Raw genomic sequence first — 22,568 nt, forward strand, 5'->3', positions numbered from 1 at the left:
TGACAGCATGTGCTTTGCACTCTGGGCTGACACGATAGTGGCCGAAGATGACCTGGTAAAGTGACCGTTTGTGGTGTGTCCCCTGCACTGTGAAAGGAAGGCGATGAAGAAGTTGACCCTGATGCCTCCTGAGAGGACGGCCGCCCTACAGTCTCTCTGGGAGGACCAGGCCACCACAGACCTAGGCCCATGTGGTGACGTTACAATAAAGAGCATATTATACACACAAAAAAAACACAAAACAGAAATCCCATCGATAACATAGTTGACTTTCTGTCTTCATCTCTCTCATTCTCTCGTAGGTGGTTTCTCCCATATGTACTGGTGTCTCTGCGACCAGCTGGGTCTGCCGTTCAGAGAGGAGGTGCAGTGGGTTAGTATATACAAATGTAGTCTCCTTCCATTTCAGTTAATATTGCAAAATTGATTATAGTGTAGCAGGGGTTGTTCATAGAGCTACAGTAGCTTGAATTTCCTTTCGTGTAGACCGGAATCTTTAGCTCAGATGCCTAACATGGTCTTTCTTGAAATATGTTGTCCCGGATTTACATCATGCCGGTTACTTTAGCTATATCAGCTCTACTTTTGCCATTGTTTGAATCATTCCAACCTTGGGTTCTCCATCTTTCCCAACAGGATGTGGACACGATCTATCAAACCCAGGACACCAGAGAACTGAACCTGCAGGATTTCGTACATCTTGAGAACAGGTACCTTCACTTTTCCTTTTTTCACAGTTGCCATATTTCCAAATTGTGTGAACAATCGTGTCTTTATACCCTTCTCTTTTTGATAAGCCAATGCTATTGACTTCTCCTCCAGAGATTTGGTGGCCATCATTCTGGTCCTGGAATATAACCAATGGTTCACCAAGCTCTCCACAAAGGACTACAAACTGGTACATTTCATTCTGAACCATACGGGTGACACATTTTATGTTACACTTGTGAAGGGAAGTAATATTTGTAATCTTACAGTTCAACAGAGATAAATGAATTGGAGAAGCATGCATGCCACCCATGGAGAAAGGTGGATGAGTTAGATGAAAAGTGTAGGAACTTAAGACCTGTACTGTGGGTATAATGCCTTGAAACAATTCTTTATTAAATAACTTCCACTGTGCTCCTGGAGTGACCGAACACTCTTTGTAAAGGGCACACTGGCCGCAGCAGGAAGAGGACAGCTGTGTGTTTGTATAAAGGAGTGTGTGTTCTGGTGGTGGCAGGGAGAGCGGAGGCATGAGGATGAGATGTCAACAAGTGCTTTATTAGTCAGGGGTGATGTATTATAATAACAGGGATGGTGTGACTGCTGCTGATACTTAGTCGTGTGTGTGTGTGTGTGTTTTTGAATGAATGTGTACATGTGGCATGTGTCCGTGTGTGTTTATGCATTTACAGGTTTTACTTTTTTTGTACAGTAAGTTATGCATCTGTGTTTACACAAGCCTGAGCTTGCTTCTTTTCACACTAAAGTGTTTGCTTGTAGTCCACAGATGTGTGTGAACAAATTCTGCGAGTTGTGGCCCGCTCTAGTCGATTAGAGGAGATGGTTTTAGAGAATGCAGGTCTCAGAAGGTGAGCACTAAGCACTGGTAATAGGTTAGACTGGCTTTATCTTATCCACCACACACACATACAGTTTCATAATGAATTATGCTCTCAACCGCAGCCACATTCCATACATGCTGTCCAGTGTGAAATTAAGGGGGCAAGCTCGCGTGGTAGTTAAACACATGACTCTGACTATTATCAGAAATGCACTTCCTGTTGAAAATCCTGAGGTAACTTGAGTAGAGCTGTAGAAAAAAATATATACCAAAACGTGCTTCAGCTCAGCCCAATTTGAAAAAGGGTGGATCAGGTGCCAAACTGAGGGACCCCAAAACATTCCTTACTCCAGGATACTTCAACTGGTGACTATCCGGCAGAGTAAAGAAAAAGGAGTACTCTGTTGCTGCTTAAATCTGATTTATTGATGGGTCTAACAAGGCTTTCAATAGGCTCTGAGGGAGGGGATTCATGCTGAAATGTAAGCCTATTTGTTTGTCCTGTCAATAAATCAACCAAATACATCAGCTGTACAGAAACCCAGCCTAAAACCCCAAACAGCAAGCAATGCAGGTGTAGAAGCATGGTGTCTAGGAAAAACTCCCTAGAAAGGCCAGAACCTAGGAAGAAACCAAGAGAGGAAATGGGCTTATCGGATTTATGTAGCAACAAAGTGATCCTTTTTCTTTACTCTGCCGAATAGTTACCAGTTGGAGTATCCTGCGGTAAGGAATGTTTTTGGGATTATTGAGAGCTGTGTCTTTTCTTGATATTTTTTACAGTGATTTCGCACAGAAGTTAGCCAACGCTCTGACTTGCAACCCTGCCTCTGTACTTCACACCCTCAACCTCACAAACAACTCCCTGGAGGACAAAGGTACAACAAACTCCCTGTTTTGAAAAATATATATTTAAAGATATTCCGTGACATTCAATGATACAGGATACTGCACTAATCTAGAATTCTAGCTTCTAGTATTCTGTCCTACAGTGGCATGGATTGTATCAATGGCAAAATGTGTGTCTCAAAGCTTCAAGTTCATGGGAGGTTATACATTTGTTCAGAAGTTTGATGCATTTTTTCTTCTTCTAGGTATATCTGCTCTCAGTGCACAGCTAGCCAAACTCCCAATGGGTCTCAAGCATTTGAACCTGTCAAAGACCTCCATATCACAAAAAGGTATTGTAAATTCATGACCAATTTACTTGCCATGCGTGATGTCACTTCCTCTAAACTTCCTGTGTTTGTGTGGTTAGGGGTTAACAGTCTTGCCCAGGCGCTGAGTGCCAACCCTGCTGTCCCCACTACCCTCACACACCTGGACCTCTGTGGGAACTCACTCCGAGGAGACGACCTCCCAGTATGTACCTCTTCTGGTAAAAGTTGCTAAGCACAGATCTAGGATCTGCTAACCCTCCACAAAGCTTAACCTTAATCAAGGGAGGGAGTTGCTGTATTGGCAGCAACATCAAACTCTTACACATTCTGTCCTGCCTTTCATATACAGTGCCTTGCGAAAGTATTCGGCCCCCTTGAACTTTGCGATCTTTTGCCACATTTCAGGCTTCAAACATAAAGATATAAAACTGTATTTTTTTGTGAAGAATCAACAACAAGTGGGACACAATCATGAAGTGGAACGACATTTATTGGATATTTCAAACTTTTTTAACAAATCAAAAACTGATAAATTGGGCGTGCAAAATTATTCAGCCCCTTAAGTTAATACTTTGTAGCGCCACCTTTTGCTGCGATTACAGCTGTAAGTCGCTTGGGGTATGTCTCTATCAGTTTTGCACATCGAGAGACTGAATTTTTCCCACTCCTCCTTTCAAAACAGCTCGAGCTCAGTGAGGTTGGATGGAGAGCATATGTGAACAGCAGTTTTTAGTTCTTTCCACAGATTCTCGATTGGATTCAGGTCTGGACTTTGACTTGGCCATTCTAACACCTGGATATGTTTTATTTTTGAACCATTCCATTGTAGATTTTGCTTTATGTTTTGGATCATTGTCTTGTTGGAAGACAAATCTCCATCCCAGTCTCAGTTCTTTTGCAGACTCCATCAGGTTTTCTTCCAGAATGGTCCTGTATTTGGCTCCATCCATCTTCCCATCAATTTTAACCATCTTCCCTGTCCCTGCTGAAGAAAAGCAGGCCCAAACCATGATGCTGCCACCACCATGTTTGACAGTGGGGATGGAGTGTTCAGGGTGATGAGCTGGGTTGCTTTTATGCCAAACATAACGTTTTGCATTGTTGCCAAAACGTTCAATTTTGGTTTCATCTGACCAGAGTACCTTCTTCCACATGTTTGGTGTGTCTCCCAGGTGGCTTGTGGCAAACTTTAAACGACACTTTTTATGGATATCTTTAAGAAATATCTTCTTGCCACTCTTCCATAAAGGCCAGATTTGTGCAATATATGACTGATTGTTGTTCTATGGACAGAGTCTCCCACCTCAGCTGTAGATCTCTGCAGTTCATCCAGAGTGATCATGGGCCTCTTGACTGCATTTCTGATCATTCTTCTCCTTGTATGAGCTGAAAGTTTAGAGGGACGGCCAGGTCTTGGTAGATTTGCAGTGGTCTGATACTCCTTCCATTTCAATATTATCGCTTGCACAGTGCTCCTTGGGATGTTTAAAGCTTGGGAAATCTTTTTGTATCCAAATCCGGCTTTAAACTTCACAACAGTATCTCTGACCTGCCTGGTGTGTTCCTTGTTCTTCATGATGCTCTCTGCGCTTTTAACGGACCTCTGAGACTATCACAGTGCAGGTGCATTTATATGGAGACTTGATTACACACAGGTGGATTGTATTTATCATCATTAGTCATTTAGGTCAACATTGGATCATTCAGAGATCCTCACTGAACTTCTGGAGAGAGTTTGCTGCACTGAAAGTAAAGGGGCTGAATAATTTTGCACGCCCATGTCGTTCCACTTCATGATTGTGTCCCACTTGTTGTTGATTCTTCACAAAAAATACAGTTTTATATCTTTTATGTTTGAAGCCTGAAATGTGGCAAAAGGTCACAAAGTTCAAGGGGGCCGAATACTTTCGCAAGGCACTGTATGTTTCACACAGGCCACAGAAATAGTGTGAAGTAGGATTTGAAATATTAACTGAAATCCGTAGACCTAATTCCCCCTTCATTGTACTCTGTGTTCTCTGTTGTTCTCCATAATTCCGCTGACTCTTTTCACAGAATCTGTACAATTTCCTGGGTCAACCTAACAGTCTAGCAACTCTGGACCTGTCCAACAGCGACTGCTGTCTGGACCAAGTGAGTGAACCCTCGTCCAATGCGATGACAAATTCACACTGCTATCGCTAGGCATTGATTGGACTTTAGCCCTCTTGACGGGCACATTATACAGCTATTCTTAGCCTTACCAATAACCAGATTAGTATAATTGTAATAATATGCAATGAAAGTGAACATGTCATGTCTGGACATCATGTGAGCACTGTTTTATGAGTTGCATACCGTCTGCTTTTGATATCACTATTATTCAATTGGGAAATAACATTTGAATTAGCTTTTTATACAGTTCTATTTGTGGAGCTTGTCGTTATAGTTGTTGCTACGCAAATGGCCAGTCTCCTTTCATAAGATATTGTCTGTAGCTCTCTAGACTGAGATGTCACTTGGCTGGCCTATGTTATTCAGATGCTCAACTTCCTGTCTTCAAGGTTTGCACTGCACTTCTACGAGGCTCTCTCAAGCACCTCTCAGTGCTCAACATGTCTAAGAGCGTTTTCTCTCACAGGTGATCCATACAGCGACGAAAATCACTTGCTTATGCTCAATAGTTGTTGTTGATTTCTATGTCTGTGTGTCATGTCCCGCTCAAAGTATCTGCGTGAGAACGCCTGATAACTCCAGAAGGCATAACCAAAGTGCTGGTATTCTTTTAAAACCCACAGGAGATGTAAAGATGTGCCGCATTCCTTCAAGCAGTTCTTTGGCACTGCCTGGGCTCTAAGCAGTGTCAACCTGTCTGGAACCAAGCTCCCCCTGGAGGCGCTCAAGTGAGCTTGCAGTCTACTCCATCTGTGGCATTTGTTCCAATTTAACTGTATTAAAACCTAGAATGACAAGATGATATGGAAAACTGGAGAATATTCCTGTAGGAAATGTGCAGTGCCAATCCAAAGTTTGCACACACCGACTAGTTCCAGGGTTTGTCTTTATTTGTACTATTTTCTCAATTGTAGAATAAGAGTAAATGCATTGAAACTATGAAATAAGACATATGGAATCATGTAGTAACCAAGGAAATGTAAAACAAATCAAAATATATTTTATATGAGATTCTTCAAAGTAGCCACCCTTTGCCTTGATGACAGCTTTGCACCCTCTTGGCATTCTCTCGACCGGCTTTATAAGGTAGTCACCCTGAAATGCATTTCAATTAGCAGGTGTGCCTTGTTAGGGGTGGTAATACAGAAGACAGCCCTATTTGGTAAAAGACCAAGTCCGTATTATGGCAAGAACAGCTCAAATAAGCGAAGAGAAACGACAGTCCATCATTACTTTTAAGACATGAAGGTCAGTCAATACGGAACATTTCACAAACTTTGAAAGTTTCTTCAAGTGCAGTCACAAAAACCATCAAGCGCTATGATGAAACTGGCTTTCATGAGGACTGCCACAGGAATGGATGACCCAGAGTTCTCTGCTGCAGAGGATAAGTTTATTAGAGTTACCAGCCTCAGAAATTGCAGCCCAAATTAATGCTTCACAGAGATCAAGTAACAGACAAATCTCAACAGACTGTTCAGAGGAGCAATTCGACCATAAAGGCCTGCTTCACAGAAAGAAACCACTAATAAAGGACACCAATAAGAAGAAGGTCAAGAAACTTGGGCCAAGAAACACGAGCAATGGATGGTAAGCTGGTAGAAATCTGTCTTTTGGTCTGATGAGTCCAAATTTGAGATTTTTGGTTACAACCGTCGTGTCTCTGTAAGACTCATAGTAGACGAATGGATGATCTCCGCATGTGTGGGTCCCACCGTGAAGAATGGAGGCGGCGGCGTGGGGGTGCTTTGCTGGTGACACTGATTTATTTAGAATTCAAGGCACACTTAACCAGCATGGCTACCACAGCATTCTGAAGCGATACGCCGTCCCATCTGGTTTTCACTTAGTGGGACTATTATTTGTTTTTCAACAGGACAATGACCCAACACACCACCAGGCTGTGTAAGGGCTATTTGACCAAGATGGAGAGTGATGGAGTGCCCCATAAGATGACCTGGCCTCCACAATCACCCAACCTCAACCCAACTGAGATGGTTTGGGATGAGTTGGACCGCAGAGTGAAGGAAAAGCAGCCAACAAGTGCTCAGCAACTCCTTCAAGACAGTTGGAAAAGCATTCCAGGTGAAGCTGGTTGAGAGAATGCCAGGAGTGTGCAAAGCTGTCATCAAGGCAAAGGGTGGCTACTTTGAAGAATATAAAATATAAAACACATTTTGATTTGTTAAACACTTTTTTGGGTTATTTCATTGTTTTGATGTCTTCACTATTCTACAATGTAGAAAATAGTAAAAATAAAGAAAAAACCTTGAATGAGTAAGTGTGTCTAAACTTCAGACTGGTACTGTACATATCTATAAATGGTGAAGTATATTTTAGACAGGATGTCATAGTCCAGTTTATTTGGGGCTTAATTTTAAAAAGACAAATTAAGTAGTTATAGAAACATTGCTTTCTTGTTCACAGTATATTTAAGTAATCTAACCACACCAACTCTTTACTGCCTGCGTACTTCAGTCTGCTTTGTTCATTTCACTGAATAGAAAATAAGCTTTAATGACTGTCTTTCGCCTCAGGGCACTTTTACTAGGTCTTGGCTGCAATCCGAATCTAAGTGAAGTTTCACTGGATCTCAGCAGCTGTGAGGTAAGAGACTGAACTACTGCCTAGATCCTGGCACACTTACCTGAATCTCTGAGGGAGAAATTTAAAGGGGAAGTCTACAGTCGTGGCCAAAGTTTTTGAGAATGACACAAATATGAATTTCCACAAAGTTGAATTTCCACTAAGTTTGCTGCTTCAGTGTCTAGATATTTTTGTCAGATAATACTATGGAATGCTGAATTATAATTACAAGGATTTCATAAGTGTCAAAGGCTTTTTGACAATTACATGAAGTTGATGCAGAGAGTCAATATTTGCAGTGTTGATCCTTCTTTTTCAAGACCTCTGCAATCCGCCCTGGCATGCTGTCAGTTAACTTCTGGGCCACATCCTGACTGATGGCAGGCCAATCTTGCATAATCAATGCTTGGAGTTTGTCATAATTTGTGGGTTTTTGTTTGTCCACCTGCCTCTTGAGGATTTACCACAAGTTACCAATGGGATTAAGGTCTGGGGAGTTTCCTGGCCATGGACCCAAAATATCGATGTTTTGTTCCCGAGCCACTTAGTTATCACTTTTGCCTTATGACAAGGTGCTCCATCATGCTGGAAAAGACATTGTTCGTCACCAAACTGTACCTAGATGGTTGGGAAAAGATGCTCTCGGAGGATGTGTTGGTATCATTCTTTATTCATGGCTGTGTTCTTAGGCAAAATTGTGAGTGTGCCCACTCCCTTGGCTGAGAAGCAACCCCACACAAGAATGGTCTCAGGATGCTTTGCTGTTGGAATGACACAGGACTGATGGTAGCTCTCACCTTGTCTTCTCCGGACAAGCTTTTCTCCGGATGCCCCAAACAATTGGAAAGGGGATTCATCAGAGAAAATAACTTTACCCCAGTCCTCAGCAGTCCAATGCCTGTACCTTTTGCAGAATATCAATCTGTCCCTGATGTTTTTCCAGGAGAGAAGTGGTTTCTTTGCTGCCCTTCTTGACACCAGGCCATCCTCCAAAAATCTTCACCTCACTGTACGTGCAGATACCTGCCTGCTGCCATTCCTGAGCAAGCTCTGTACTGGTGGTGCCCCGATACCGCAGCTGAATAAACTTTCAGAGATGGTCCTGGCGCTTGCTGGACTTTCTTGGGCGCCCTGAAGCCTTCTTCACAACAATTGAACCACTCTCCTTGAAGTTATTGATGATCCAATAAATGGTTGATTAAGGTGCAATCTTACTGGCAGCAATATCCTTGCCTGTGAAGCCCTTTTTGTGCAAAGCAATGATGACGGCACTTTTTCCTTGCAGTAACCATGGCTGACAGAGGAAGAACAATGATTCCAAGCACCACCCTCCTTTTGAAGCTTCCAGTCTGTTATTCGAACTCAATCAGCATGACAGAGTGATCACCAGCCTTGTCCTCGTCAACACTCACACCTGTGTTAACGAGAGAATCACTGACATGATGTCAGCTGGTCCTTTTGTGGCAGGGCTAAAATGTTTTTTGGGGGATTCAGTTCATTTGCATGGCAGAGGGACTTTACAATTAATTGCAATTTATCTGATCGCTCTTCATAGCATTCTGGAGTATATGCAAATTTCCATAATACAAACTGAGGCAGCAGATTTTGTGAAAATTAATATTTGTGTCATTCTCAACTTTTGGCCATGACTATACTCTGAAATAAAATTCTAAAATAAGATTTCTTGACGCCCCTTTATTATTTGGGTAGATGTTCTGAATATACTGATTTTAATTACTTAGCTTTACTTATGTACCCTGAATGGCAATCAAATAAATCACAAAAATACATGTATGGATATTATCCTGGATTGCAATTGCTATCCTTTCTCTATATGTTTTGTTTTTATTTCTCTCTTTTACTTCAGCTAAGATCTGGAGGTGCTCAGATTCTGGAGGGCTGCATAGCTGAGATTCCCAACATCTCCAGCCTGGACATCTCAGACAACGGTGAGGCCCGAGTAGACACTGTTTTTACAGTGATTGTGAACATTGTATACCTTGATTTTGACTTGATGTTGTGTTTTATATTTAATGCTCAGGTTTGGATTCAGACCTGACCACTCTCTTGGTGTGGCTGGCCAAAAATCGCTCCATCCGCCACCTCTCACTGGGCAAGAACTTCAATAACATCAAGTCCAAGTACGGAACTTACTTACCGTGTGTCGTGTCTTTGGCTATGCCGGATTAAGTGATATGATATGCTATTCTGTAAAATAATTTCTCCGTAATTAATATTACCTGAATGAGATAATCATGTAAATGTAATTAACTGGAGAGTCGGGCACCACAAAATAATATTTATAGAGCTGTTATCTTCCGAATAAACTCTTAAAGACCTAGTAATATTTTACATCAATAGCAGTCGATATCAATTGTCATCTTAATTCAGTCTTATCTGAAAGTTGTAAATTCTTGGCTATCTGCACGAACCCTGGCTAACAAGTTAAATCAGCAATACAAAATTGGGTTTAATTATGTATTTACTAAATACCTAACTAATCACACATACACATCATTAAATCATAACTTGATTACAAATTACGTCAAAGGAAAACTTCCCTAGCGGGCGGAACAGATATGACAGCTTGTTACACAAAAGAAAAGGGACTGGGTTTGAGTGAAAGAGCGGGAAGACTGAGGAACAAAGGCGAAGCTGTGCTATCGTAAATACAGTATCTTATGCATTCTAAATTACCGCCCATTTGGAAAAGGAAAATGCAATAAATATTTACTCTGAACTGCGCTTCGGTAGGTTGGTGGTAGATGGAAGGCCGTGGTCCCCAACCGAGTCCTTTGAAGAATGTCTCTGGTGGTCAATTGGATACTTTGTAGTAACGTCGTTGTGTGATAGACGGGATACTCTGTCTGTTCCTTCCTAACCCTCGTTTGTATCTGCTGTTGCTAACTCAACAGCTTGGAGGTATCACTTCTGTAGTGAATAAGAGTTCAAAGTTCATACCATTCGCAACCAAGCTCACACTGATGTTGGCTTCGTTCTGTAGTTATCTGAACCATTCTGACATAGGACCGTCGTCCTCACATCATCGGAACAGGAGGTTATATTGTCATCAAGGGCTTATATAGGAAGGGAGAGGAGTGTGTGTTTGAAAAGTTTTATAGCCCATGTCCCTTCACAGGGGCGGGCCACTGATTGAGCAGCCCTATCTAATGAAAACCCACATCTCACATTTTAGAAGCTAAAATCACATTTCATCCCATCACAAATAATTTCATATTCAAACATTTAAGTTGAACAACAATTCCATGTGAATCCGATAACTCTGTGTAAGACTTTCCACTGTAGAGTTTGTCGTCTGATCATTGATGAGAATGTCTCAGATAATAACCAAACTGACATCATATTCATTAAGTACCACTGCATATGTTCCATTGGTCGGATTACCAGAATATAGTTAATTTCCCCCCACCTTCTGATGTTCCCAGAATCTCTGTTAATCAAGGGTTTTGCAAATGTAACATCAGTAGGGTAGAGAGAGGAAAAAGGGGGAAAGAGGTATTTATGACTTTCATAAACCTACCCCCCAGGCCAACGTCATGACACTTGTCATTAGAAAAAATGTAAATGAACCATATCCTCATGTTTGTATCCTTCTCTCTGTCTGGAATGTAATGAAGTTTGCACGTCTTTCCACAGAAATTTGTCTCAAGTCTTGGACAACCTGGTGCACATGATACAGGAGGAGGAATCGGTGAGTCAGCTGTTACGGTGACACTTAGCCATGACAGCTTAGCATAAACACAATGTGTCTAAACCATTCATTACCAGTTGTTCAACGAACCTGTTTTTCACGTAGCCCCTGACGTCCATCTCCCTGGCCGACTCCAAGCTCAAGGGGGATCTGTCCATCGTACTGAATGCACTGGGCAGCAACGCCAGCCTGACCCGGGTGGACATCAGCGGCAACGGCATGGGAGACATGGGGGCCAAGATGCTGGCCAAGGCCCTGCAGATCAACACCAAGCTCAGGTAAAGAGGTCAAGGCTCAAGAAGAGGCCCACTAGGTTCAACTGCTCATGTTTCAATGTTGTTTTAATATTGATTCTACTGTGTTCTAATTGCTCTTTATTGTCGTGCGTTTGTACAGGACGGTTATGTGGGACAAAAACAATGTCAGCCTACAAGGCCTCCAGGATGTGGCATCTGCTTTAGAAAAGTATGTATCTGTGTGTGTCACAATTCATTCTATTCATACTCTTCTTCACATGGCTATTTTGGTTAGGATATGTGAGTCGGCATATTCTTAGCCACATGTGTCTCTTTCAGGAACCAGACCATCCGCTTCATGCCTATCCCCATCATCGATGCTGCCCAGGCACTCAAGGCCAGCCCTGAGAAAACAGAGGATGCCCTACTAAAGGTCAAAGTTCACATTTGGCTGCATGGTAGATATTAACTGATGACAGAATTGAGATCAATTCTCACTGATAACAATGCATCGATAGCAGGGTTGAATGCAAAAAACGTCACATTTCCTGTATAAACGTTGACATTTTTTTTTAAATCAATATCTACAGATGGAGCGGTATCTACTAAGGAACCACGAGACTCGAAAATACCTCCAAGAGCAAGCTTACCGTCTCCAGCAAGGCATTGTCACGACCACCACACAACAGGTGACCCGTCTGTTTAAATGTTTGACCTGTAACTTTCATTTTCATGTATCGGCACTTGTTTGGATAAATGTTAGTAGTACCTTGAGTTTCCCCTGGGGAAGTGAAAGTTACATACAGTGTCTTCGGAAAGTATTCAGACCCCTTGACTTTTTCCACATTGTGTGACATTACTGCCTCATTCTAAAATTATAATAATAATAATAATAATATATGCCATTTAGCAGACGCTTTTATCCAAAGCGACTTACAGTCATGTGTGCATACATTCTACGTAAGGGTGGTCCCGGGGATCGAACCCACTACCCTGGCGTTACAAGCGCCATGCTCTACCAACTGAGCTACAGAAGGACTAAATAGTTCCCCCCCCCCTCAATGTACACACAATACCCCGTAATGACAAAAACAGAAATATCACATTTACATAAGTATTCTGACCCTTTACTCAGTACTTTGTTGAAGCGCCTTTGGCAGTGATTACAGCAGAGTCTTCGTAGGTATAACGCTACAAGCTTGGCACACCTGTATTTGGGGAGTATTGCCCCATTCTTCTCTGCAGAGCTCTGTCCGGTTGGATGGGGAGGGTTGCGGCACAGCTATTTTCAGGTCTCTCCAGAGATGTCTGATCGGGGTCAAGTCCGGGCTCTGGCTGGGCCACTCAAGGATCTCTCTGTACTTTGCCGTTCATCTTTGCCTTGATCCAGACTAGTCTCCCAGTCCCTGCCACTGGAAAACATCCCCACAGCATGATGCTGTCACCACCATGCTTCACCATAGGGATGGTGCCAGGTTTCCTCCAGACGTGACTCTTGGCATTCAGGCCAAAGAGTTCAATCTTAGTTTCATCAAACCAAAGAATCATGTTTCTCATGGTCTGAGAGTCTTGAGGTGCCTTTTGGCAAACTCCATGCGGGCTGTCATGTGCCTTTTACTGAGGAGTGGCTTCCGTCTGGCAACTCTACCCAAAGGCCTGATTGATGGAGTACAGCAGAGATGGTTGTCCTTCTGGAAGGTTCTCCCATCTCCACAGAGGAATTCTGGAGCTCTGTCAGAGTGACCATCATGTTCTTGATCACCTCCCTGACCAAAGTACCCTTCCACTGATCTGATCATCTCAAGCATGATCAATGGAAACAGGATGCACATGAGCTCAATTTCGAGTCTCATAGCAAAGGGGCTGAATACTTATGTAATATAATAATAATAATATATGCTATTTAGCAGACGCTTTTATCCAAAGCGACTTACAGTCATGTGTGCATACATTCTACGTATGGGTGGTCCCGGGGATCGAACCCACTACCCTGGCGTTACAAGCGCCATGCTCTACCAACTGAGAAAGTATTTCAGTATTTTAAATACATTTGCAAAAATTCTAAACATGTTTTTGAGTTGTCATTAATAGGTATTGTGTGTAGTTATGTTATGTAACAAAATGTGGAAAAAGTCAAGGGCTCTGAATATTTTCCGGAGACACTGTACCACATCTTTTAAGTGTTGAATGACCATAAACCATTACATGACCTCTCCCATTGAATGATGAACGACCGCTCAATATCTTCTGACCTCTGACCCCTCCTGCCTTCTGCTACTCAGATGATGGACAGGATCTGTGTAAAGGTGCAGGACCACCTAAACTCCCTGCGGTATACGGAGACCCCTGTCATCCAGGAGGACATGAAGGTGGCCAAGAACCTCATGAAGGACGCCAGGAACTCCAAAAGAGTGAGCTGAGAACCAGACATATTGTTCTCATAGAACCGCTAGAACAAATTAACTTAGAAAAGAAAGACTGTGGATGTCAAACTCTGTGCTAGGGAGACAAGTGATCAACATTAACCTCAAATTCTACATGAGATTTCCTGGTTAAATAACATTTTGGATAACATTAATGCAGACAGGGAGAACCTCCAACTGAAATGGTTAGGCTTTGGCCTTTCTAGGGAGTTTTTCCTAGCCACCGTGCTTCTACACCTGCATTGCTTGCTGTTTGGGGTTTTAGGCTGGGTTTCTGTACAGCACTTTGAGATATCAGCTGATGTACGAAGTGCTATATAAATACATTTGAATTGAAGTTGGATGAGAAAAGAGCACAGTCTAATCTTTTCTCCAATTTTTCTGTCTGTCCACGTTCCATTCCCTGCTCATCTATCTAGCTACTGCCCAACCTGTACCACCTGAGAGGATCTCTTGGTGGCATGGGCGGCCCCCCTGACATGGGCGGCCCCATTCAGGACAAGCTGGAGTCCATGGCTGGGGAGATGGCCAGGGTCATGGATGAGCAGCTACAGGTACACAACAGTCAACACAGCAGTAAATGCATGATGTATTTACTGTATTTTAATAGTATTTTTTTGAACCAGATATGTTTAATGTTATGTATCTCTGTGAATTACATAGTCTAGTGTTTCTCAACTCCAGTCCTCGAAGTTGGATGTTTTTGTTTTCATCCCGCACAGGCACACATGATTAAACTGATCATGAGCTTGATGATTATTCATTGAGTAGTTGAATCCGGTGTGCTTGGCCTTGAACTAAACTGTGCAGGTTGAAATTTTTTTTTGCCCTAGTCCTCTCAGCAACTGTAAATTTGAACAACAACAAGACAAAATAAGAAGCTAGTGCAATGCTCTTGCCTACCCCTCTTTCTCTCGCTCTCTTTGGTCCAGACGTTGTTACAATCTATGGTTGACACCGCTGAGGGCCTCTGTCCCCACGTGATGAAGAGGACCAACCTGCACCAGGAGCTGATGAAGGCCAGTGCAGGCAGGATGACCGTCCCCCATAGCTTCGTCACCACCACACTACTGGAGCAGTCAGGAGTCGACATCATCAACAAGATCAGGTAATCACCGCATGGGCCTGGTCAAGCCTGGCTTGGTCAAGATGGCTAGCTGACGTTCTCCTCCAGAGTGACTTACAACAAGTGCATTCAACTAAGGAAAGGAAAACAATGACAAAACAAAAGTATCTCCAAAAACAAAGTTCAGAGATTCATGCTGGTCCAATGGGAGGCCTGCTGATCCCGGACTTCGCATTGCCTGCTTTGTGCCTGTCACAAGTGTCCTTCAACAGTTGGGGGGGCTGGATTGGAGGAGCATTTTGAGACTTAATCAGTCAATTATTTCAAATACTGACGTTATCAGTTGATCGTGTGAATTCAAACTGAATCATTCATTGTGATCTGCACTGTATATGATGTCCTAGTGAAATAATAGATTAGGATTAGGTCACATAGCCTCAGCTGCTAACTTCACTCTCAGAAAACTGCTGTAACATATATTTGCAGCCCGGTCTTGATACAGTTCAGATAGTAGAGAGATAGTCTCTGGCTCATGTTCTCCTCTCTGTCACACAGTGAAGTGAAGCTCAGTGTGGCGTCCTTCCTCTCGGACCGTATCGTGGATGAGATCTTGGAATCTCTGTCCCGTTCCCAAAACACTCTGGTCAGTACTGTACACTACAACAGACTCTCACTCTGTATTTCTCTTTCACACAGACAATAATGCATTTTTGCTTCAATTGCTTGTAATGTTGATTTTAGAGCACTTCTGCACCACATAAAAAACAAATCCTGGTGAAGGAACACTGCCACTATATGCCTTCTCCTCCCTTCTCACACCAGGCAGAACACCTGACCAGGAAAGCGCAGCCTCTTCTCCACCAGGACTCAAAAGAGACAGAGGTGCTGGATGAGACGGTCCTCCAGCCTGGGGCCCAGACCCAGGAGCAGAGGCAGCAGCCTGCTGAGAGTCTGGAGGAAATGGACACCTGTGTGGTAACTAAGACTAGTCCCTTCTGCTATTAGGTTTAGGGTTTGTGATCCTGATCTGCTGTACTGAAGCACGACTCACTGGCTGACTGTTTTTCTCTTGACTGTATTTGTGACCTGCAGATGACACCCAAGTCCAAGAGGAAGAGCATTCTCTGCAGGATGCTGCGGCCTGTCTCTGTGGCGTTTGGTGAGTTGATGTTCTACATCCTGGGTACCGTAGATCTGGTCAAATAGATTTAGACTACAATACAGTAGTAATGTAGTATTTCAGCCTCTCGGAATGAGAGGGGTTTTGGTTTTACCTCGTCCATTGATGGTTGTTCTTGTCCGTCAGAAATGGAGTTTGACTTGGACAAGGCCCTGGAAGAAGTGCCTATACACGAGGAAGACTCGCCCCCTCCCCCCCTATCGGACAAGATGCCAACGTACTTTGGCGAGCTGCCCACTATGGAGGCCCGGAAGCTAGAGCACCACACCAAGCTCCGCCCCAAACCAAAAAAGAGGACCAAGCCTAGCCGAGCACCAGTAAGGCCTTCCACCTGCCCCCTCGCTCCTATTCCCCATTTGATTTCTCCCTCTTCCACTCTCTTTCTGCCTTCTTTCTCTATTTCTACGTCTAGCTACTATACTCTATGATATTGAGTGTCTTGATACTCAATATTTTTGGTGTTCTTAGCAGGATTCAATCTGCACCTCTCCACCACCAGAAGAAGTGGAGCAGAACGGCCTGTTGGGAAAAGTGGATGAGGGTGTTGATGAATTCTTTTACAAGAAAATCACTCAACTTAGTTTTAAGTGAGTCCTAATTCCTTTTATGGTGAACTCTTTCCAAAAAGTAAATGGAATTACTTGACGTTTAGAATAATTGACTCTAGTTTCCACAAGATTTAAGTCACAAGCATGCAGCAGTAAGCTATGTGTAACTACCTACATGTAAATGCTAAAATAAAGGGAACACCAACATAGTGTCTTTTAATAGGGTGTTGGGCCACCACGTCCCACCAGAAGAGCTTCAGTGAGCTTCAGTGCGCATTGGCATAGATTCTACAAGTGTTTCAAATCAAATTTGATTTGTCACATGCACAGAATACAACAAGTGTAGACTTTACCGTGAAATGCTTACTTACATGCCCTTAACCAACAGTGCAGTTCAATAAGAAACAGTGCAGTTCAATAAGAGAATAAGAAAATATTTATCAAGTAGACTAAAATATAAAGTAATTGTAAAAGTAACACAATAACAAGGCTATTTACAGGGGGCACTGGTACCGAGTCAGTGTGCGGGGTACAGGCTAGTTGAGATAATCTGTACATGTAGGTGGGGGCGAAGTGACTAGGCATAAGTAACAAACAGCGAGTGTACAAAATTGTCCGGTGGCGATTTTATGAATTGTTAAGTAGTCTTATATCTTAGGGGTAGACGCTGTTGAGGAGCCTTTTGGTCCAAGATTTGGTGCTCCGGTACCGCTCGCCTTGCGGTAGCAAAGAAAACAGTATAACTTGGGTGACTGGAGTCTCTGACAACTTTATGGGCTTTCCCCTGACACCGCCTATTATATAGGTCATGGATGGCAGGAAGATTGGCCCCAGTGATGTATTGGGCCGTTCGTACTACCCTGTGTAGCGCCTTACGGTCAGATGCCGAGCAGTTGCCATACCAGGCAGTGATGCAACCTGTCAGGAAAATCCCGCTACCTCTATATTGTCCGTGTCTTCATTCAGCCACGTCTCGGTTAAACATAAGATGTTCGTTTTTAAAGTCCATTTGGTAGGATAATCTTGATCGCAGGTTTGGAACGCCACTGGAGTGAGGCGACACAATTCTTACGAGAAATTCCATAATTTGGTGTTTTGTTGGTGGTGCAAAACCCGTTCTCAGGCACCGCTCCAGAATCTCCGATAAGTGTTTAATTGGGTTGAAATCTGGTGACGCAGACACGCACACATACACACACACCCTTTAAACCCCCTATGTTCCTTTGAGGTCCCTCTTTCAAAGTCACTGAGATCTCTTCTAACCATGGTAGCCAAAAATAAGCATGATGGGATAATAATTGCTTAATTAACTAAGGAACCACACCTGTATGAAAGCATCTGCTTTCAAAATACTTTATCCCTGATTTAGTGTTCCCTTTATTTGGGCAGTTACATGTACCTTTATTTACGTATATAGAAGTTGTGAGTGTGTACTGTACAGCAAAATCATTCTCACATTTCCAGACGACCCACCCTGAGGGGCTCCTCCAACATCCAGGAGGGTTCGGAGAAGAAACGGGAATCCCGGAAAAGCGGCTTCCTTAACCTCATCAAGTCTCGCACCTCCAAGTCCGAGAAGAGTCATGGAGCAGCCGCCATCACCACCCCGGCTTCTGCGACCGTCAGCACTGTAACCGTGGAGCCCCTATCCCCCAAGGCTCCGTTGCGGGACCACTCGGAAATCTCCCCTGACCGCTCAGAAAAGCCACCAACCCATGAACCCACTACGGAACAGCACTCGGAGAGTGACAGTAAGGGGGGTCCTCATGGTGGCTGGCACTTTGGGGTCCCCGTAATGGGCATGGACCTCCTGGCGGAGATGAGAAAAATGCATGAGAAAATGGCCTCCCATAAGGTGGGTAAACTGACCAGTTTTTGCTGCTTTTGACAGCTAAATCTATGAACCAGTAGAACCCCTTAGCATCACTGCACTACTGAATAATTACTTTCTTACAGGGTAACACACAACCTCTGAAACAGTTTATTTTAAAGTTGAATGTACACTGTATTTGCGGTCTTCAACCTTCGATCTGCCAATCATTTGGAAGGCTATAGATCATCGTGAGTGGATAACTGTGTGAATGTGTTGCCCTATAGTGGCTCTGTATGGAACATCCATGTCTCTGCATGGTTCAGACTGTTGAATACGGTCATGCACGAGTGCCCTCATAGAGCCATGCAGCGGAAGATACAATGGTGCCTATAAAAGCAGATTTAGGACGAACTGAAGACATTGTCCATACTGAAAAGATGTTTGTTCTTTTGACAGTCTGACTCATCTTCCTCTTCAGACAAGGCAGATGGTAAACAAGGTGAGTTGGCCTCTATATCCCAATCAGATAATTAGATGTTGTATTCCATTTAGTGACATTTAATCTTTATGTACTCAAAGATGGCGCAACTCAATTATGTCACAACATCTGTCTCACTGTTCATCTTGCCAGCTGCCATGTGGTACAATAAAATGAACAAAATGTTGAATTACATTACAGTGCTAGGTAACACTTTGTTCAGACAGTCCCTTGTAAAAGCTCTATGAACCATCCACACGTTTGCTGTGCATTCTGTTTCTAAGAAGTGTCCGATATGGGTCTTCTTTGTTATGTCTCTCTCTGTAGGAAAGCCAGAGAGTCAAACAACGTCGATATCGCCAAAGTCTAAGCCCACCAGTGTTACACCCAGACCCCCAGCACCCCCGGGCACCAAGCCCCACCTGGGACCACACAGTTTGGGACTTCTGAGCCCTCGCAGCAGCCACAGCCCAGGTAGGCATATGAATAAGTATACTTTACTGATAGTGATATGGAGATGGGAAATAAGGCCATCAGAATAAAAAAATGGATCAAGAAGAAGACTTTGTTTATTGTGATTTTTGTCTTAATTTGTCCTGTTGTCTGTAACCACTCTTTATTTGTTAATGAATTCACCCTCAGGTGACACCCCTGACTCCCCTCTTGGAAACGTATCCCCAAAAGGACCTCTGCCCGCCCCTCGCCTGAAGAGGGCGCCGTCAGCCTGTGAGCGGGAGGGGGAGACAAGCCCCATTAATGGTAGGTTTATGTATCTATTACCCATGTACCCTACACCCAGAAGAACTGTCTTAGGAACAGCTCACGACAGTCCAAAATGTTGATATTGAGAGTAGAGGAATAATCAAAGCTATTTTGCTTCACGTAAAGACAAAGGCATTCATTTCAATTAACTGAGAACATAGTATGCTATACAAATTGTCACTGTGAGTTCGGTAGAATTGAAGCATAAAAGCCTCTTTCACCATCAGTACGAAAATGGATCCACTGTCTACTGTAAGTCCCTCTGGATAAAAGTGTCTGCTAAATTACTAAAATGTGAAATGTAATGTAATTTCTCTCTGTCAGTTGAACTCACAGGAGACTCTAGCCCATTTGACTTAGACCATGAGACGGACAGGTCTGTTATTGGCGGGAGACAGTGGTCCTCCCTGAAGAGTTCCACTTCTGTGGCACAGGAAGTAGAGGGTCGAGAGCGCACCAAGTCCCTCCCTGCATCTGGTTAGACCAATTACGTTCTCTCCTTCAGGTCTTAAAAAGAACTTAAGACATGTACTGTGTTGAGGTGTAGTTTTGCATCTAGCAACAACCAATGGCAGTAATGTAAGTTTTGGCAGGTCCAATTGTGGCCATACCTTTTGAATAACATGCAATTCTCAGTAATAGTAGTTGTATGGGTTTCTCCAGGAGCTCTTGTTGTTGGTTTTAGAACACACACAACTGTGACGTCGTGTTTGTAGTCTCAGTAGTACCAGTAGTTATGGTTGTAGGCTACCAGTTGTAGCTTCCTCGTTGTTTAGTACCATATCAGCTTACACACCGCTGTCTTGTGTCACTGTGCTTGCAGAGAGACCTTCGTCCATGGTGGACGCTGCCCACTGCCAAAGCCCTGGAGTGTTTGATAAAGACGACAACACGGAGGAAGACTTCCCTCCTCCCCCTGACACGGACCAAAGACAGGATCTTATGCCTGACAACGATGAGGATGAGGAGGAGGAAGAGGACACCATCAATGACATCGTCCCAGTGTAGAGAGAAAAGATAAAGTTTCTCCATACTTTCCTCAGTGTTCCATGGAGTGTCCAAGTGCACACTTCTGGAGAATTGTGGAGAATCGTAATGCAGACACATGGCAAAGAACAAAAAAAAGCTTATGGACAAAACCTTGCTAATATCTTATTCTTAACAAAGACTGTTGATTGGCTTATTCAATCAACCAATAAGCAGTGTTGTGTTCCTATGTCTAATGTGCATGTAATGTATATTTGTCAATATCTATTAACACACTGAAAGAGATATATGGATGTGTTGACAAATATGTATGGGATTTACATTGTTTGATTTGATTGATTGAGTAAACCTTATTAATGATAGGCATAATAACTTTGATTTATCATGATTTATATGAAATACATTTTTGGGGGGGCTTGGTGATGGTTTCCATATAGTGTTAGTTTTATTGGCTAAATTGATTTATGCTGAAAATACACATTTTTTTCAGTTTTTTTTCTCCAATGTATGCATTGTAATAAAATCCTTTACATGTAACATCAAGTTGTCAATAATCCTGTATTTGTACATTTGTAACAATAAAAAATATTTCTACTGGTATACTGCCATGTATGATTTATCTTGCCTTCGTATAGACCTACTTCATAAAAGGTATGTGTTTTGCATAGGCTTACCCTTGTGTGACGTTTTGTTAACCTCAATATATTCGCCTGTAATTACCACCCCCCCTCAAAAAAAAAAAAAACAATTCTACCTAGCTAGCTCCCTTAGCATTTTTTTATACCCTCTCCCTGGCCTTTGTACTAGCAAATTTGCTAACAATAAGTCTCTGTCGATCAGAAGCAAGGATGGTTTTGCGCTATGTACCGGATTGTAACTACTACTCCGATAAATATTTATATATTTGGCCTACTACATGATACTCAAATTTTCCCTATGAGGTTGCTACAACCTAGCCTATGGATGAAAGTTTACAACGTAGGTGCACACAGGTCGATAGAAATATTTGAGGTGATGCATGGATAGACAGTGACACATTCAATACCGCCTTGCACACTCTTGCCTGATCTAGGGTGTAATAATAAGTCCTACCGTTGTAAACCAGAGTTTCTATTGGGCAAATTCAGGTATGTTATCCCAGTTTTGTTCCATTTACTTCCGTTTCAGAAACTTTTTCAACAGAATCGGCGGAATGAATACACCTCTGATCTCACACACACACACTTCACTTTCAAAGCCACATACAAACAGCTCGTTGTATTCCTTCTCATCTCTACGCACTCTCCTCTCACCTTTCCCTTCGATTGTGGACTTAAATGCAAAACACATCAGCTGTATGTGACCAGGTGAAAAAAGCGCTCCAAACCATATCATAACCGCTACACACAGCCTACATCCTTGTCACCATATTAACTAAAGTAATATCATAGCTAATAGAACTAACACGTTAGTAAACCAGCTACAATCATGCAGTACAGTGTACAGTCAGCAAGCAGTTTAGCATCTATACCGGCAGACCCGTTGGCAATAAATTAGTAAAACCAAAAGCTTACCTTGACTTGGAAGAGTTTCAGTCTTGGATAGTCATAGCCAGCTAGCTAACATATAATCCCTCTATTTGAGCCAGGTGTTTGAGTAGACTAAACTAGCTAGCTGCATTTGCTAGGTAAGTAAGTGAAGTGACGAAATATACTGTAGCTCGCCCTTTCTCTCTCTCTCTCTGTTGCTCCTATTTAATTTTTTTAAGAAATTAATTTGTTCAAAACTGTTCAATTATTGTCTCTCTCTCTTTGCATAGCCCACCCACCACATTTTATGCACTGCAGTCCTAGTGAGCTGTAGTTTATCCTTTCAGTACTAGACTAATTGTGTAATCCTTTGATTGGGTGGACAACATGTCAGTTCATGTTGCAC

The 22,568-nt window shown here is 42.8% G+C and overlaps 1 protein-coding gene across 2 annotated transcripts in view; it reads left to right on the forward strand.

Moving 5' to 3' along the window:
* LOC124012753 (F-actin-uncapping protein LRRC16A-like) overlaps window positions 1-21,254 on the forward strand; it is a 34,683-nt gene extending 13,429 nt beyond the window's left edge. The window contains exons 7-39 of one of the 2 annotated variants that reach the window (XM_046326689.1): window positions 97-194; window positions 303-373; window positions 637-710; window positions 823-898; window positions 1,489-1,577; window positions 2,333-2,427; window positions 2,644-2,730; window positions 2,808-2,911; window positions 4,765-4,842; window positions 5,253-5,329; window positions 5,487-5,591; window positions 7,401-7,470; window positions 9,317-9,398; window positions 9,491-9,590; window positions 11,107-11,161; window positions 11,267-11,439; window positions 11,558-11,626; window positions 11,737-11,830; window positions 11,988-12,086; window positions 13,680-13,808; window positions 14,240-14,374; window positions 14,753-14,928; window positions 15,442-15,529; window positions 15,709-15,861; window positions 15,979-16,045; window positions 16,193-16,383; window positions 16,535-16,653; window positions 18,079-18,469; window positions 18,884-18,926; window positions 19,233-19,379; window positions 19,548-19,664; window positions 19,992-20,144; window positions 20,491-21,254. In XM_046326689.1, coding sequence (XP_046182645.1) covers window positions 97-194; window positions 303-373; window positions 637-710; window positions 823-898; window positions 1,489-1,577; window positions 2,333-2,427; window positions 2,644-2,730; window positions 2,808-2,911; window positions 4,765-4,842; window positions 5,253-5,329; window positions 5,487-5,591; window positions 7,401-7,470; window positions 9,317-9,398; window positions 9,491-9,590; window positions 11,107-11,161; window positions 11,267-11,439; window positions 11,558-11,626; window positions 11,737-11,830; window positions 11,988-12,086; window positions 13,680-13,808; window positions 14,240-14,374; window positions 14,753-14,928; window positions 15,442-15,529; window positions 15,709-15,861; window positions 15,979-16,045; window positions 16,193-16,383; window positions 16,535-16,653; window positions 18,079-18,469; window positions 18,884-18,926; window positions 19,233-19,379; window positions 19,548-19,664; window positions 19,992-20,144; window positions 20,491-20,675 — 3,790 coding nt within the window. In that variant the 3' untranslated portion in view covers window positions 20,676-21,254. The remainder of the gene's footprint in view (window positions 1-96; window positions 195-302; window positions 374-636; window positions 711-822; window positions 899-1,488; window positions 1,578-2,332; window positions 2,428-2,643; window positions 2,731-2,807; window positions 2,912-4,764; window positions 4,843-5,252; window positions 5,330-5,486; window positions 5,592-7,400; window positions 7,471-9,316; window positions 9,399-9,490; window positions 9,591-11,106; window positions 11,162-11,266; window positions 11,440-11,557; window positions 11,627-11,736; window positions 11,831-11,987; window positions 12,087-13,679; window positions 13,809-14,239; window positions 14,375-14,752; window positions 14,929-15,441; window positions 15,530-15,708; window positions 15,862-15,978; window positions 16,046-16,192; window positions 16,384-16,534; window positions 16,654-18,078; window positions 18,470-18,883; window positions 18,927-19,232; window positions 19,380-19,547; window positions 19,665-19,991; window positions 20,145-20,490) is intronic. The other variant, XM_046326690.1, reaches the window with a different exon arrangement.
* Window positions 21,255-22,568: the final 1,314 nt, after the last annotated feature.

The sequence above is a fragment of the Oncorhynchus gorbuscha genome, linkage group LG24 (assembly GCF_021184085.1).
Source record: "Oncorhynchus gorbuscha isolate QuinsamMale2020 ecotype Even-year linkage group LG24, OgorEven_v1.0, whole genome shotgun sequence".
NCBI classification, from domain to species: Eukaryota; Metazoa; Chordata; class Actinopteri; order Salmoniformes; family Salmonidae; genus Oncorhynchus; species Oncorhynchus gorbuscha.